The sequence below is a fragment of the Adiantum capillus-veneris genome, chromosome 12 (assembly GCF_014529385.1).
Source record: "Adiantum capillus-veneris isolate H3 chromosome 12, ASM1452938v2, whole genome shotgun sequence".
Taxonomy (NCBI): domain Eukaryota; kingdom Viridiplantae; phylum Streptophyta; class Polypodiopsida; order Polypodiales; family Pteridaceae; genus Adiantum; species Adiantum capillus-veneris.
In genome coordinates, this window is record NC_140942.1 from 156,464,390 (window position 1) to 156,482,082 (window position 17,693).

The following is a 17,693-nucleotide window of genomic DNA, read 5'->3' on the forward strand; positions in this document are numbered from 1 at the left end:
AGTGGAGGAGAGTGATGGAGGCTAGGGGTTGAGACGCTGCGGAACAATGGAGGCAGGGTAGTGCGGCGACACAGGGGGAGGGAGGTACAAAGGAGTTTTGTTTAGGAACTCGCCGCGTGAGGGGAGCCGAATAATCAGCGTTAATCAATAATTTTTTAAAAGTAGAGCGAGTAGGGAGTAGTAAATGCGGACAATTTGGTCTCGCTCCACTTTTTTCTTTTTTTCTTTGGGGGAAAAATGGCCGCCCACTACAAATTACAACGGATAAAGTTTATTCTCGAGTAGAAGTCTCCTGGCAAAACAAGCACGTATGAGATTGCATTACCTACAACGCAGCGATCCTTCCCAAGCACTCGAAAGCGATTCTGTGATGGAAGCTGCTACTATTCCTGGAAGCCTGTCTCCAATGAGCATTGCAACTGGCGCTGTCAATGCGCTCTTTCGCTTCAAGCCTTTCTTCAACTTTGCAGCAAGTCAGGCTAAAAGTATGATTGTGAAGCGTGGCACAGAAATTGGATATCCTTGGGCTCCTGAGCTTGCTCGCCTGCAGCTCCACGACTGGCCTTCAGAGCTTGAAGCTGTTCAAAATCAAGCCCTCACTTATCCAGACGTAAGTGGCCCTGCAATGCTCTAGTACATAAACCCCCTTTTTTCTCTTCTGCATGTAATGCCATTGCATGGTTTCTTCTCTCAATCATGTTTCCAGTATTATTTGAAACCTTTTCACGCATATGAGACGGGAAATCTGTCATGGGATGCAGCTCTGGAGGTGGAACTAGCAGCCAAATCTGTTCATGCTAATGTTTTTGATCCAGAGGTCTGTGCGTAAATCTCATCATGCTTTTGCTGAATAGAGAAACAGGGAGTGATCTTTATGCATGTGCTTTGCCTACTTGTGCAGAGGAAAAAGCTTGATCCAAATGGTGATGTCAGATTACGAGATGGTTATCACGAAAAATTGCTCTCAATGCTAAAAATAAGGCCAACAAATATTCTTGACATTGGATGTGCAACGGGTCTTAGCACCTTTGGTCTGTACGAGGTTAGTAATGCTCTTATTGTCTTACAATAAGTATATGTAATGCTCTTGTTGGTTTTTGTATCATATGGTGAGTATATGCAATCTTGTGAAGGGAGTGATTTTAATGCAGTTTGATCAAACCATCTGGGCCTTTAAATGTTAAACAATTGGCTTAAAGCCTAGGCAAATGAACATTTTATATTCCTGTGAGCGTGCAGAAGTGGAGGGAGTTAAGTGCAGGTAAAGATTTTTATAGGCTGGCCAGTCATGTCAAACAGATTTTGTTAAGGACCGTGTTCTAATGGTGCACAAAAAAGAGAGACGAAAAAGTACATTTTACGTGTGGACTTCGTCGTTCTCTTCCAGAAAATTCACGGACAGCTTGTGGAAAATCTTTCAATAATGTCAAAGAAAGGAGGCACAACAAGGATCCATGGGGTGAAGGCTCATATTTGAAGGGTGACCTCAATCCTTCATTTGAAGCATTAATGTCACTCTACCTGTCATTAAACTGTATTGAAGCTAAATTTAGAAGGTTACCTGAAGATATTTCACGACCTTACCCTTCTTTTGAAGTTTGATATTTCTTCTACTCTTCCTGTAGGGTAAAAGTACCAGACAAGGGCAGTGGGAGCCTTCAAAAACTAGCCGTACATGGAGTCAGTTGATGCACGAAATGTGACTTATTGACCTTATTGATAATGTAGGCAAGAGATTTTCATGCTTGGGCTTTCATTTTGTTGCGACATTGATTGTTTTGCCATACTTTTGCACCATTGGTCTTGCACATAAGTTTTCTTTGCTCTCATACAGGCCAATAATACATGGCATGATACCCCTCCATAGTGGTTCATGCTCCATTCATCCTTTGTGCCACCTTGTTGTACGTGTATTAGTCTTGATCACCCACAGCCATTTGTGCCTTTCTTTAGTCAGTGACTTGGTCTCTTTAGCAATGGCCTCATGTGATTTCCTTTTAGTTCTGTTTTAGAATGCTTATGTGAGGCTTTCACTTATTTTACATAACCCGAACATCTCTGATCCTCAAATTGCATGATCGGCTGTAGTGCCCCAAAACCCTCCCAAAACAAGCATTGGTATCTCCCTTCGATGTCATAGTACACCATACATGTATGTTGTGCCTATGTAATGCTTCTCCGATTGTGGTTCTCTCTCTTATATTTGGCTTATTTGATTCGATGTATCTATACTCCCATCTATAGCTAAAGTTTGTAGCATCTCAAGTGAATAGCCCAACGTGATCCAAATATTTATTTTGGCTTTAGGTATCTTTTTTACTTATTTGTCAAATCTTGGGTAGGGTATATTCTCCACCTCACAGGAGATTGGCTTGTGATTCGACCCAGCTACATGGATACACTTATGTCTCATGGTTTGCAGTGTGCCATTGGTCAGATACGCACATCCTCACATCAGCTGGAGATTGAGAGTCGGACCAGCAGACAACAGGATATGCCGCTTATGCTAGCTAGAGCCAGAGACAGAGCTACATTGAATATGTCATTGCTGTACTATGAGATTCGGGGCCGTTTCCACTGCTTATTCAGAGAGGGGTTTGGTCCTTTCTCTAGGGTCATGAGTTATGAGGATTAGAGATGTCTTGGGCTTTATCTACTTGAGTTACACAGATATAGAGACACTGTACTGGGGAGAGCTAGAGAGAGACAGTCCCAGAGACAGATTACAGATTTCTTTTCACTAGATATGGGACAGCCAGAGGAGCAGCCATCACTGCAAAGCTTGGCCCACACTCATTCGACCACTACCGGCACTCTCATTGACCGAGCACTGGAGCTACGGAGATCCAGACGGCCACGATTGAGGAGAGGGGCTACACAGCATCGACGGAGACTACAACAGAGGATTCGAGCCATACTCTCTCAACATCCAGAGTGCAGATGAGGATGGATTCTAGTAGTAGTAGTACTTTTGTTCTAGTCTTTTTGTACCCCTACATGGTATTAGATTCACAATTTTGTAACAGTTTGGTCTCATAGGTCATTTTGGCCTTTTGAAGACGTTAATATAATAGTTCATTTCATCTCTCTCTCTCTCTCTCTCTCTCTCTCTCTCTCTCTCCCCTTGGTTCAATGCTTTTGCATCGTCAACTTTGACCTGATATCAGAGCCTTGGACGAGATAAGCCAGCGTTCAAAAGAGAAGGCACTCCTCTGAAACCGGCCCGTTTAATCCAAAAAGGGCGGTAGACTTTAAACTTAAACCTTATTTGCTTTCACCCATTTAATTTGTCGTCCACTTTACCTGTACTTTCAAGACACAACAAAGGGGAGAGGGATATAGGCTGCTAGATTGCACCTGTATGCATAGACCGACACCAGATTGGCCCCTTGGCCCCTAACTTAGGCTCCCCTTTCGGTATTTCTTTATTGTTCAAAAGAGGGAATAAATGCTGTGGTTCTTTCCAAGCTGCCCCGCACAACCTTGGCTGAATTTTGACTGTTCTGGCCTGATTTCGGCAGCATAACTGTGCCTGATTTCGGCAGCATAACTGTACTAGAACCCTTCACGGTCAGTATTCCCACGCATTAAATGACTTTCCCGACGCATACGGGCACTTTGCAAAACCTGACGAGAATCTGCAGCACGCTGAATTCTCTGTTTTCAGCCCTGAAAATGCGCCAGATCGCCTGTACAACGGTCCCCTTGCGTCCCTGAACGTCCTGGGGGTATTAGGGTCCGTTTAGGGCCAAAACCCTAAACCTGCAAAAATACATAGCAGGCTGTAATTCACTGTTTTGGGCTCCGTTTCGCGTGCCGGTCGCATCCGTAGCAAGTCCTCGAGCTCCCGCACCTATAGGGCTACTTGCCCTTTGAATCGGACGAGATTTCTGGCGTGAAACCTCTCCGAATTCACCTGTACCTGCGGGGGGATTAGCCGCTAGCTAATCCAGTACCTGTGCAAGAGGCTCTTGCCTCGGCAATCGCGCATGAACCCACACAACTGTACATTGGTCAAATGAAGAGCCCACTAGAGGGGCATAACATACTGCCAAAGGGGAGAGAGAGGGCAGTGCCTAGCGTGCAGGGCATCACTCCTGGCACCGCATTGTACATAGGAGGGAAAGCAAGCACTCCATAGCTCTTAACCTGTGACAAAAGCTGAAAACTGAGCCCTCCCTCTCTAAATTCAGCGCCACTTCTTGTTGCATGAGGAAAGTGCACCAAACTGTGCCACTTGGCACATTTACAAGCATTTTCCCGTTTCGGGGTTGCCGCCTAAAAATCTCCCAACCGGTTGCCCAGTTGACTTCACGGCAGAGTAAGAAAATGTTCCCGTTGTCATTCCGGAGGTAATGACGCAAACACATTTTCAGGTCCCAAAATAGCAGTTCCCTAAATTTTAGAAGATGCTGCCATTGTATCTTTCTAGGTCATCCGACCCTCTTTGTACACTACGGCCACATCCAGAACTGAAATGTAGCCTCTGTAGCAAAGGATTCCACTTTGGCTAGTCAATGACCCCACTTGGCTAACCATAGTCCTTGTCCAACCTTAGTGCTCTCTTGCCCTCAGGCCTGGACTCCCTCTGAACAGTTCCACACTAGCTATGCAATGCAGGGCAGTTAGATTTCCCGAGGGGTGTTTCCAAAAAGTGAAAGTAAATAGATAATAAGAAAGAAATCAACAAAGAGGATAGATAATAGTCACACGCTGGTGACATACCCCCCTCTTGAAATCTCAAACGTCCTCGTTTGCATCTATGTCGTTCATGCTCCTAGTCAACACTGATGTATTCAACACCTGGCAACACATGTACGACACATACATGCTCATTGTCAACCCTGGTGTATTCAACACCTCGTCGACTCATGTATTGCCTGCGTGTGAACCCTGTCCCAATGACATAGTGGTAGCTTCGCACTGTGCCATTGCTTTGAGTCACTAACTTTCCAATGACAAAATGGTAGCTGCACATTTTGCCACTGTCTTATAGTACACGTTGGATCCCGTAACACTTTCAAGCATACCCAAACCGACAGTTTAAGAATGCAGTTACACATGTACTCATTAATAGAAGCAATTACTGTATCCTTGACAATCTGACAAGAAATACTCACTTCTATAGCACTAACCAAACTTTTGGACATTCCATAAGAGCAATTGCCAAACTGACAATCTGTACAGCTCTAACATTCATGTAACATGTATTTTATTTGAGCTCACTTTAAATACCATGTACATCATTTGTTTCAAAGGCCATTGTCACACTGACAATCCATGTAGCTCTGAAACTCAAGGGGTCAAGGTAGGTTGCAAATCGAAGGCTTCAAGGTAAAGTGATAACACAGTTGGTGACTCTGCAAGTTCACCTTCTTCCATCCACTTAGCATCCATTGGTGGATAGTTTCTGAACTTTACCAAGTAACGCCTAGCAACCTTGCCTTTCACTTTCCTTTCTTTGTGTGCCAAAATCTGTTCAGGGACCAAGATCTCGTCAAGTTCTTTGACTTCCGGTTGATCTTCAACTTGCATATCTTCTGGCACATCACCCACATAGGGTCTGAGAAGACTCACATGAAACGCATTGTGAATCTTCCAACTGTCAGGCAATTTCAGCCTATATGCAACATCACTGATTATGTCGCACACTTGAAAAGGCCCATAATAACGCATGCTGAGCTTTAAAAACACTCTTTCCTTGCCCTTCATCTTCTTTAACCTTGCCTTTTCAAAGCGTAAAAGCACCCAATCACCAAGTGAATATACCACTTCACGACGGTGACGATCAGCTGCTTTCTTTTGCTTTGCCTGAGTCCTTTCCAAGGCCACTTTGACCTTCTTGTACATTTCAGCCATGTCCTGAACATACTTATCTGCTTCAAATATCTTGTCTTTTGTATGCAGTATGGGAGGAACTTTCTTGCCACCTTCAACTATCTCAAAAGGTGCCTTGCCAGTTGATGAATGCACTGTATTATTGTATGCATACTCCACCAATGGCAAATACTGCTCCCACTTTCCTTTATGCTCTGACACATAACACTTTAGCAGATCTAGGACAGTAGAATTTGCCTCTTCTGACTGCCCATCTGTTTGAGGATGAAATGAAGAAGAGAATTTGAGCGTGGTGCCCATATTCTCAAACAAGCGTCTCCAGAATAAACTTGTCATGCGTGGATCACAGTCGCTAACAATCGACTGTGGCATGCCATGATACTTGAAAATATTGCTCATAAACAAGCGTGCCATCAGATCTGGCTTTATCTTCTTCCTGACAGGAATAAAATGAGCCTGTTTGCTGAATCTGCAAATAATGGTCCAAATACCATCATTTCCTGTCTGCGTTCTCGGAAGATCAAAGATAAAATCCATAGCAATACTTTCCCATGGTTTGTCTGGAATAGGTAGTGGTTGCAATAACCCAGGTGCCTTTTGTGATAGTAGCACCAATGCTACTACCACAGGCATCACACTGGACCACAAATGACTTCCTAAGATCTGGCAACACAATGACTGGATCTGAAGTCATCTTTTCCTATAAGAGATTAAAAGCTGCAATCTCTTTCTGTGTCCATCTAAAGGTGACTGCCTTCTTTTGAAGAGCATGTAAAGGTGAAGCAATCTCAGCGAAATTTCGGGTAAACCTTCTGTAAGAGGAGCATAGTCCCAAGAAGCTTTGGACATCATGCACCGTCTTCAAATCTGGCCATGACTTGATCGCTTCAACTTTTGCAGGATCCATTCTGACATCATCCTTTGAGACAATGTGTCCCAGAAAGTGAATCTCTTCCAGAAAAATCTCACTTTTCTTTGCATTGATGAGCAACCTATGACTGAGTAGCTCTTTGAACACAATGGCCATGTGATGCCTATGCTCCTCTTCATTCTTTGAGTAGACTATATGTCATCAAAGAATGTACCAACAAACTGCTGGTGTGGACGGAAAATTCTGTCCATCATCCTATTGAATGTAGCAGGAGCATTTGTGAGACCAAAGGGCATCACTAAAAATTCGTGAAGGCCAAACGTCGTTCTAAAAGCAGTCTTGTGCACATCATCTGATCTAATGCGGATCTGATGGTACCCACTCTTTATATCTATTCTGCTAAACATAGCTGCTCCTTCTAATTTGTCCATAATATCATCAATTCTAGGTATAGGGAACCTATTCTTGATGGTATTCTTGTTCAGTGCACGGTAGTCGATGCACATACGCCATGAGCCATCCTTTTTTTGCACCAACAACACTGGAGAACAGAATGGAGATGAACTGGGCTGAATCAGCCCCTTTTCTAGTAGCTCCTGTACTTGGCCCATTATCTCTTTCTGCTGAGCCGCACTAACCCTGTACGGAGGCTTATTTGGTGGGCTACTGCCTCGCACCAAATCTATCGCATGGTCCTCGGGTCTCTCTGGCGGTAATTGAGACGGTAATGAATCGGAAAAACAGTCACTATACTGTTGTAAAAACATTGACCTTTTTTTATCTAGCACAGATGAATTTGACTCATCACAATCTGACACTTCACGTGCAAAAACCAAGTACGCAGAAAGATGCTTTTTCATTACAAAAGTAATAGCAGAAGCTGATACAGTGGGAATAGACTCTCCTTTAAGCTTTACATTCAGAATGTGAGTCTTTCCCCTGCTCTGTACAGTGTTCTTTTTGTTGTAGGCATCCATGATTCCCTGTACACGAAATAACCAAGGAATACCTAACAACACATCACATCCATCCAGTGGCATGATGTAAAATTCTTCAACATCTACATAGGACTGGATATGCAGACGCAACTTTCCAATGATGGGTGTCACAGCCTCTGTATGGCCAAGACATGCCAAACCTGCCTCTGCTGTATACCCCATCTCTTCAGGTCTGATTCCCAACTTTGAAGCCAATTCTGGGGAAATGAAGTTGGCTTTGGCCCCTGGGTCAAAGAAGATAAGCACTGTTTGATCCCTGACCTTTCCCCATGCTCTGCAAAGCTCACTTGCATCTGAATTTGGCTTGTCGCCCACCATATCTGGCACTAGACTAGCCATGGGCTTCTTTCCTTTCTTGTCTTCCTTGTCATAAGAATCAGCTGGCCTTTTCTTTGTAGGACAGTTGTAAGCAATGTGGCCAGGCTGCTCACATATAAAGCATTTCTTCTCTGTCCTCAGGACCTTCTTTTGCTCTTCTGACTTGCGAGGAAAACGTCTTTTCCATTTCTTTGCTGGTCTCTTTTCTGATTCAGCCGTAGCTTTATCTTTCCCTGCGTAAGCTGACTCTCGAGTCCCTCTAGGAGCCTCATTGGGAACGTGCTTCTTGGCTGAATTTTTCTTGCCTGATCTTGCCTTGACGCCAGTGTTAAATTCACAATCTTCTCCCTTGAGCAAACCATTGCCAGTGTTTGCTACCTCGATGAGCTGCGTCAAAGTAGTGACTTTTGTCTGCGTACAGTACTTTCTCAATCCTTTAGGTAGGCCACAACAATATTTTTCAATCCGTTCTGTCAATGGCACAAACCTATAGGAAGTTACTGGAAGTAGAGCTTTCCAAACCTTCCGATTGTAATCATCCAGATTTTTGCAAGTGGCAGCATTAAGCTGGTGCCATTCTGTCATGACATCTGCTTCAAAGTCATCAGATAACCATGCTGCTGCAAAAATCTGCTTGAAGTAAATCCATGTGGACGGAGCTTGCCCTTGAAGCAATAAAGTTGTCCACCATTGTCCCGCATTCCCTGTCAAGAAAGTGGCTGCCTTGCGGACCTTTGAAGCCTCTATAAAGTTTCCCCCTGCATAGGCCTTGTCAAACTGCTGGAGGAATGAGAGAGCCTTCTTCCTGTCATCAAACCCTTTAAAGGTCGTGAAAGACATACCTTTGCCACCTTCTTTGTATGGAGTTGGCCTCTCCAGCGGGGTTAAATTGTCATATGGAAGTGACTGAAACATGGGAACATTGTTAGGGTTTATTTGTGTTCCCTGACCGCAATTAAGTGGACCTTGAAATGCCATACTTGGCTGCTGATTTGTAATTCCAGCCATACCAAAATTTGCCTGTGGCATCCCAAATTGGCCCTGAGTGCTCTGAAGCCCTGGTTGCATACCCATGACACTGTACATGGGGTTAGGCATTATCGTTTGAGCACCCCCAAACACTGTTCCTAGCGTGTAAAACTGATTTCCAGGTGCATGACTAGCCATCCTCTGGAATACCGATCCACCTCCAAAATAGCCAGGGTGTACTGAAGGTGGTGGGAAGACCTGTTTCATAGCGTGTAGGTTGCTTCCCTGCCCTTTAGAACCAGCTATAGACTGCTGAAAGGTGGTGGGCTGAACTGGTACAACTTGAAAGACTGGCATCTCAGCCACGTGTTCTTGCACCTTAGGCACAGGTTGTGGAGACTGCATGTTCTCCGTAAAGTGTACAGGTGTTTCCATTGACTGTGCAGTATGAATTACATGTGCTCGAGCCTTAACAGGCTTTTGAATATGATCCAATGACCCAACTTGCTGAGACGGAAGAGGAGGTTGCAGAAAGGCTAAAAACCTCGGGTTCTGCATTACTTGTGTGAACATAGCCACTGCAGTAGCCAACTGGGTCCTGAATATATCATCATCCGTCTGTGGTGGTCTTGAATACTCACCCACTTCATGTGTTTGTTGACCCTGTGAAGAGGAAACCTCTTCAGTCACATCATTTGGTCTGTCAGCCATAATTGCAATTCCCTGTGTCTGCTCTATGATCCCCTGTGTCTTCAAGCCCAAACTGACCAAGGCTCACTTCTATGGGAAAAAGTGATTTAATCCTGTCGATGGAACCATGAAACCGGCCTGTTCAATCCAAAAAGGGCGGTAGACTTTAAACTTTAACCTTATTTGCTTTCACCCATTTAATTTGTCATCCACTTTACCTGTACTTTCAAGACACAACAAAGGGGACAGGAATACAGGCTGCTAGATTGCACCTGTATGCGTAGACCGACACCATATTGGCCCCTAACTTAGGCGCCCCTTTCGGTATTTCTTTATTGTTCAAAAGAGGGAATAAACGCTATGGTTCTTTCCAAGCTGCCCCGCACAACCTTGGCTGAATTTTGACTGTTCTGGCCTGATTTCGGCAGCATAACTGTACTAGAACCCTTCACGGTCAGTATTCCCATGCATTAAATGACTTTCCCGACGCATACGGGGACTTTGCAAAACCTGGCGAGAATCTGCAGCACGCTGAAATCTCTGTTTTCAGCCCTGAAAATGCGCCAGATCGCCTATACAGCGGTCCCCTTGCGTCCTCGAACCTCCTGGGGGTATTAGGGTCCGTTTAGGGCCAAAACCCTAAACCTGCAAAAATACACAGCAAGCTGTAATTCACTGTTTTGGGCTCCGTTTCGCGTGCCGGTCGCATCCTTAGCAAGTCCTCGAGCTCCCGCACCTGTAGGGCTACTTGCCCTTTGAATCGGACGAGATTTCTGGCGTGAAACCTCTCCGAATTCACCTGTACCTGTGGGGGGATTAGCCGCTAGCTAATCCAGTACCTGTGCAAGAGGCTCTTGCCTCGGCAATCGCGCATGAACCCACACAATTGTACATTGGTCAAATGAAGAGCCCACTAGTGGGGCATAACATACTGCCAAAGGGGAGAGAGAGGGCAGTGCGTAGCGTGCGGGGCATCACTCCTGGCACCGCACTGTGCATAAGAGGGAAAGCAAGCACTCCATAGCTCTTAACCTGTGACAAATTCTGCAAAACAGTCCCTCCTCTCTTCAAATTCAGCGCCAACTCTTCCTTGCATTGGAAACTGCACCAGAATGTGCCACTTGGCGCATTTACAAGCATTTTCCCGTTTTAGGGTTGCTGCCTAGAAATCTCCCAACCGGTTGCCCAGTTGACTTCACGGCAGAGTAAGAAAATGTTCCCCTTGTCATTCCGGAGGTAATGACGCAAACACATTTTCAGGTCCCAAAATAGCAGTTCCCTAAATTTTAGGAGATGCTGCCATTGTATCTTTCTAGGTCATCCGACCCTCTTTGTACACTGCGGCCACATCCAGAACTGAAATGTAGCCTCTGTAGCAAAGGATTCCACTTTGGCTAGTCAATGACCCCAATTTGGCTAACCATAGTCCTTGTCCAACCTTAGTGCTCTCTTGCCCTTAGGCCTGGACTCTCTCTGGACAGTTCCACACTAGCTATGCAATGCAGGGCAGTTAGATTTCCCGAGGGGTGTTTCCAAAAAGTGAAAGTAAATAGATAATAAGAAAGAAATCAACAAAAAGGATAGATAGTAGTCACACGCTGGTGACACTCCTCTCCCCTCTTTGCCCGCGGCGGTCCTCTCCCCCCGCCTATGGTGGCGTTTTAAAACGTTGCGCGTGTGGTGTTCTTTTGCCTCTTTCCCGTTGCTGCCTATCTGTAAGGTGCAGCGGAATGAATGTTGTATTTTCTCAAGATTAGTGATCTTTATTGCTCAAGGTTCCTTTTAGTTCTTAGGGAAGGAGAGAGCCTTCCCTCTATATGGAGTGCTATGATCACGAACAAAGTGAGTGGATATTGTGCGTGCAAGTGAATGCGACTGAGAGAAGGAGAGAGAAGATATACGACACCGAGAGGTTGTAGAACCCTCCTCCGAAGGCCCCACTCTCGTCGGCGAGAGTGGTCTACTTTGAATGCACAAAGGTGTACAATGCGTATGCAATGGATTGATGCAACTTGGACTATGCCGATGACGACGACGGTGATGACGACGATGACTTAGGCTGAAATCTGTGGTCTTTTATTTGCTGAATTTCATGGCTGTTTCGGGGCTGAAATTGACTGTTTTTGTCGATGGTTCTTGGCTGAATATAAACGCTGATGTCAAGGGGATCAGGCTGCGTTTTTATATGGCTGTTGCAGGCTGAAAACGCTGCAGATCTGCAAGTCAAGGCTGCGTTTTAATGGGCTGATTACCTGCTGCAAAAACGCTACCAAAGGCTGATGTCTGCTGGCGTTTTTGGCTGATATCTCTAATGCTCTGATGAGGTTGAAAAACGCTGGACTGCAGGCTTTTCCAATGCTAAAAACGCTGAAATTGCTGATGGTGATGGCGATGGTCTGCAAATGAGGAAACGCCAAGGATGGGAACTTGCCCGGCGAGGATGGGGATCCAAAACGCTGGGGGTGCTGGGGGATACTGCTGAGACGTTGCTTGTTGAGCGGGAAGCTTCTGCTGCCTCTTCTGCCAAAAAGTGCTAACTTGGGTTTGCTTATATATTAACTTAGCAAAATTTCCCTACCTACTTTTGTTGGAAAGTCACTTAAAGATAATAGTTGAAAATAACCAAAAATAGGAAAATAGGCTAAATGCACTCGAAAATTCCCCTGACTGAATCTGATGGATTCTGAAGGGAATACTGATGATCATGCTATGTGCAACCGGAGGATATGAATCTATGCTAAGTGACTGGGCATGCACGGTCTACGAATAGACTCACAAAAGTGCCAGATCACTGCTAATCTAGACTTGACTGAACTGACTGAACCTTGCTATGGTGTAGCTTGTCCACGGACACATAGGGTTGGGATGTGTCACGTGACACTATCTCCTTTTCAAAGTGAGGTACTGGTACCGAACTATATGGCGTCGAGGGAGATCGCCAACAGTATCCGGAATCCTGGAAGGGACTCTTCGCCGGTCCACTCTGCTGTGGGGGTCGAGCGGTACTTGAAGTTCATAAAGGTCTGCAACGCTTGCTTCTATGGGCCGCACCGAAAGCGACACAAAGTCTTCTGTGGCTCCTTTGATGCGTCAACTTTGTGTAGAGTCCTGCTTCTTTCGTCTTCAAGAATCTCCATGGCTGAAAATTCCTGACACCATCTCCAACACAAAACCATGAACATACCCATTCCATGTAAAGTGAAGGAAACAAATCTTGTCTTCTCTAAAGACTGTGTATGCAATGTAAATGAACATAGAGACGGAGTGACAACCCGTTCATCAAACACATGCAAACAATGCGCTTGAATCTTTTCTGTTTGATCGAAATCAATCAACTGTGGCAAATCACAATGGAAATGCCCATGCTTGGTGCTCATACTATCATGTGCTCTTTCGAAAAATGTGTCATGCCAAGGAAGAGACATGGAATGTGACTTCCTTACATACAAACTTTTCAGCTTTTCACGAAAAATCCGTATATATTCGTGCTTATCCATGAGAGAAACGTGCTCAACATACAATATGTCATGTCTAGGAAAAGGGATCACATAACGATGTTGACTGAAATACAGGAAACCGTCACGAATGAAACACTCAAACAATGTGTGCGTATCAATCATGCGAACACATAATACTTCCTGTGATGGTTTCTTGGACCAAGGCTCGAGAGCCAAGATCACTTCTTTCTGAATGATCGAATCGTCTTGTGGGGGTTCTTTGGACCTCGACTCGAAAGCCAAGATCGGTTCTTCGTGATTGATCGAATCTACAACAAGGTTAGCTTCGCTAGGAAAAGCATCCACTAACACATCATCCTTGTGAACAATCACATCATCTTCATGCAATTTATCATGCTGGTTCTTTTTATCCTAATCATTATGCAAATCATTATCATTCAAATCATCATGCTTGTCATAATCATGCAAATTCTGTGTGTCATGCTGTGGAGAAAAAGAGATTGAGAGAATCTCCTTATCCCGAATCCTTTCAACCTTGTCCTGCATATTAGCAATGAGAGATAGAGAAGGAGCAATGTCCACTCCATGAAAGACACTAGGAGAATCACTTTTGGCATTGAGAGTTAAAGTGTTAGCCTCAAAATCAATGAGAGCGTTAGTCTCACGAAACCATCGAATCCCCAAAATCATATCACATCCTGAGAGAGGAAAAACAACAAATATTCTAGTGAAGGCAGTCTGTTGAATTGCAAACAACACATCAAGGCACTCCTCCGTAATGAGAGCGTCCATACCAGGACGAAAGCCAGAGACCTCGATAGGAGATCTCAGACTAACTTCGAGGCGGGCTCTCTCAACAAGAGAAGAACTGATCACATCATGCATACTACCTGGGTCAAACAATATGACAAAACGGTGCCCTGACGTATGACCATAACATTTAACGTTCATCAATGGGAGGGTCCTGCGAAACTTGGCGCACACTCGTGTTATCATTCATTGCATTGACAGATGTAGTGGGTGCTCTGGGTTCTTTAGATTCATTCGATTCAAGCTTAGGACATGTTCTTTTTATGTGACCCTTAATGTGACAATGAAAACAACGACCTTCCTTAGAATAAGTGCTTTGTTCTTCCGAAGTGATGTATCCTCCTACAATTCCTTGTGCTACCTTTTCATCTGGAGTAAGCTTAGGTTTAGCAGTTGTGTTAGCCTTACCCTTAGATCCATTGGAAGAATTCTTTGATGAGAGACTGTTGGAAGATTGGTTATAAGAGTTATCATTCTTACCATTCTTACCGTTCTGAGAAGTCTGTGAGGTACTTGTGGAAGCCTTGTTCTCCTTAGGCTTTCCCTTGTTGTGCTTCATCTCTTGTGTGAGAGCAATCGCTACCGCCTTGTTGAGATTGATTGGATCAAGTACCTCGACATCGTACTTGATATACTCGTCCAATCCAAAGAGAAAAGCTTCTTTGCACTCATCATCCGACATGCGTAGTTGTGCGAGGTACTAAGGTGGCATAAACCGCGCCTTGAGCTTGTCTTGGAAATCAGCCCAACTAAAAGAGAGGGGCGTGAAATCGTCGGCTGCCTCTAGGTGCGCAGCTAGCTGTGCCTCTTGCCATGCGTGTACCAATTGATGGCATCACCGGCAAGGTACATAGCTGCCGTCAAAACTTTGCTATTTCCTGTCTTCTTAGTTGTCGCAAAATAAGCATTAAATTGATGCAACCAGGAATGAATAACCTTAGCATCCATCTTACCGTCATACTTACTGAAAGTCAACTTTTCTGTGACTGGATGTTTGGAATCCAGTCTTGGGCAAGCAATTCTTGAGTGCGTAGCTCTCGTCGAGCTTCACGCTCAGCCTCCAAGGCTGCAGCTCGTGCTGCCGCTTCCTTCTTTCGTAGTTCTTTTCTTTCTTTTCTTGCGTCGCGTTCGCGGTCTAAAGCAATGCGATTTTCTTCTTGTTGTGCGACAAATCTTGCATTTCTGTCGTCGCGCTCGCGGTCCTTGGCTGCTTGGTCTGCGGCCATTCATGCAATTCTGTTGTCGCGCTCACGGGCTCTTTCGGCGTGCTCATGGTCCTGAGCAAGGCAATTTGCTTCTTGTCTATCCATCATGGCCATCATCTGCTTGACCATTGCCTCCATAGGGTTTGGTGCACTTGGTGGCGTAGATGGCGAAGGGGGAGGGAAATCATCTCCGGGTGGGGAAGAGTCTTCGTCGCCTCTCTCATGCTCATCACCTGTATGCGAAGTATCCATTCCGCTTCGGGTGACGACCATGCACTATGATCTTTGGTTCTTAAGTTCACGAGGAACTTGGGTTCTTGAGGGTCTTGGTTCTTGGGTTCTTGAGGTGTTCTTTCGCTTGCAAATCGCGTTGGAGAAGGATCTTCTCTTCACCCGAGTTCTACTCCTTTCTGCGGGCGCTCCCCTTGGCGGCCTTGCGCTCACACCAAGGTTGCTTTTTCCCACCTCACGTCGATTGGCCGGCCGCTAAGTGCACGGTCCGCTCTCAATGAGTGAAAAGAGACACAAGGGGAGGCTGGACAAGCCCTTCTTTCTTGGGATTCCTGTCACTCTTCAACAAAACATGATTAGGGATCGCCACGCCCAAGCGAAGTTGGGTTCGTGCGACCGCAACAAGCAAAAAAAAATTCTTGTGGTTCCTCCCTTGAGTAATGCAGAACACTTCCAAAGCTCTGATACCAATGTAAGGTGCAGCGGAATGAATGTTGTATTTTCTAAAGATTAGTGATCTTTATTGCTCAAGGTTCCTTTTAGTTCTTAGGGAAGGAGAGAGCCTTCCGTCTTTATGGAGTGCTATGATCACGAACAAAGTGAGTGGATATTGTGCGTGCAAGTGAATGAGACTCAGAGAAGGAGCGAGAAGATATACGACACCGAGAGGTTGTAAAACCCTCCTCCGAAGGCCCCACTCTCGTCGGCGAGAGTGGTCTACTTTGATTGCACAAAGGTGTACAATACGTATGCAATGGACTGATGCAACTTGGACTATGCCGATGACGACGACGGTGATGACGACGACGACTTAGGCTGAAATCTGTGGTCTTTTATTTGCTGAATTTCATGGCTGTTTCGGGGCTGAAATTGACTGTTTTTGTCGATGGTTCTTGGCTGAATAAAAACGCTGATGTCAAGGGGGTCAGGCTGCGTTTTTATATGGCTGTTGCAGGCTGAAAACGCTGCAGATCTGCAAGTCAAGGCTGCGTTTTAATGGGCTGATTACCTGCTGCAAAAACGCTACCAAAGGCTGATGTCTGCTGGCGTTTTTGGCTGATATTGCTAATGCTCTGATGAGGTTGAAAAACGCTGGACTGCAGGCTTTTCCAATGCTAAAAACGCTGAAATTGCTGATGGTGATGGTCTGCAAATGAGGAAACGCCAAGGATGGGAACTTGCCCGGCGAGGATGGGGATCCAAAACGCTGGGGGTGCTGGGGGATACTGTTGAGAAGTTGCTTGTTGAGCGGGAAGCTCCTGCTGCCTCTTCTGCCAGAAAGTGCTAACTTGGGTTTGCTTATATATTAACTTAGCAAAATTGCCCTACCTACTTTTGTTGGAAAGTCACTTAAAAATAATAAGTGAAAATAACCAAAAATAGGAAAATAGGCTAAATGCACTCGAAAATTCCCCTGACTGAATCTGATGGATTCTGAAGGGAATACTGATGATCATGCTATGTGCAACCGGAGGATATGCATCTATGGTAAGTGACTGGGCATGCACGGTCTATGAATAGACTCACAAAAGTGCCATATCACTGCTAATCTAGACTTGACTGAACTGACTGAACCCTGCTGTGGTGTACCTTGTCCACGGACACATAGGGTTGGGATGTGTCACGTGACACTATCTCTTGCTGGAATCTTGGGCGCTTGAAACGCTAGGGTTTGCAAGTGCGACGATGACAGCTAGGCGACTCTCCCTTGTGTTTCGAAACGCTACCCGAGCTCCGCTTGACGGCGGTGGATCTCCCCCCCCGTTTTGTCTTAGCGTTTTTAAATGTTTTATGTAGAGAATGGTTCGTGCCTTAGGGAAGCGAATAGGTTGAAAGTCAACAAAGTCTAAAGTCAACAAAGTCTTGGTGATTTGGAAGTAAGGATTTTGGAGCCCCTTTTTTAGCAGAATCTTTTGGAGTGGCTTGGGAATGAGGTCTTTTGAAGTGCAAGAAGAAGATGGTTTTTTCTCCAGGTCTTGTACCTGCAACATGTCCCTCCCTTGCTTGAGCGCAAATAAAACGGCGATAATTACGCTCATTGGAATTTGATACTGCGACTCTTGTTCGCGCAGAAAGGCTTATGGGATATAGTCGACAACTCGAAGCTGTGTCATACAAGGAATATTTACAACAGGTACACCCCTCTTTAGGATGAGGAGCATCTAAAATCACGTGTTGATTGGGATGCGAGCAATGCGAAGGCAATGTCGGCCATTGCAGAATCTCCTACAAAGGACATGTTTCCATCTATACAGACTTTGGAGATTCTACGATGTCATATACTAGCAGCACAGAGAGAGGCCCT

General features: G+C 45.1%; 1 protein-coding gene across 4 annotated transcripts in view; it reads left to right on the forward strand.

Annotated features, from left to right (window-relative positions):
* Positions 1-276: 276 nt before the first annotated feature.
* The window catches only part of LOC147446736 (methyltransferase FFUJ_09178-like), a 52,107-nt gene continuing 34,690 nt past the window's right edge, over positions 277-17,693 (forward strand). The window contains exons 1-3 of one of the 4 annotated variants that reach the window (XM_086525913.1): positions 277-610; positions 707-817; positions 902-1,042. In XM_086525913.1, the coding sequence (XP_086382039.1) occupies positions 311-610; positions 707-817; positions 902-1,042 (552 nt within the window). In that variant the 5' untranslated portion in view covers positions 277-310. The remainder of the gene's footprint in view (positions 611-706; positions 818-901; positions 1,043-17,693) is intronic. The other 3 variants (XM_086525914.1, XM_086525911.1, XM_086525912.1) reach the window with 3 other exon arrangements.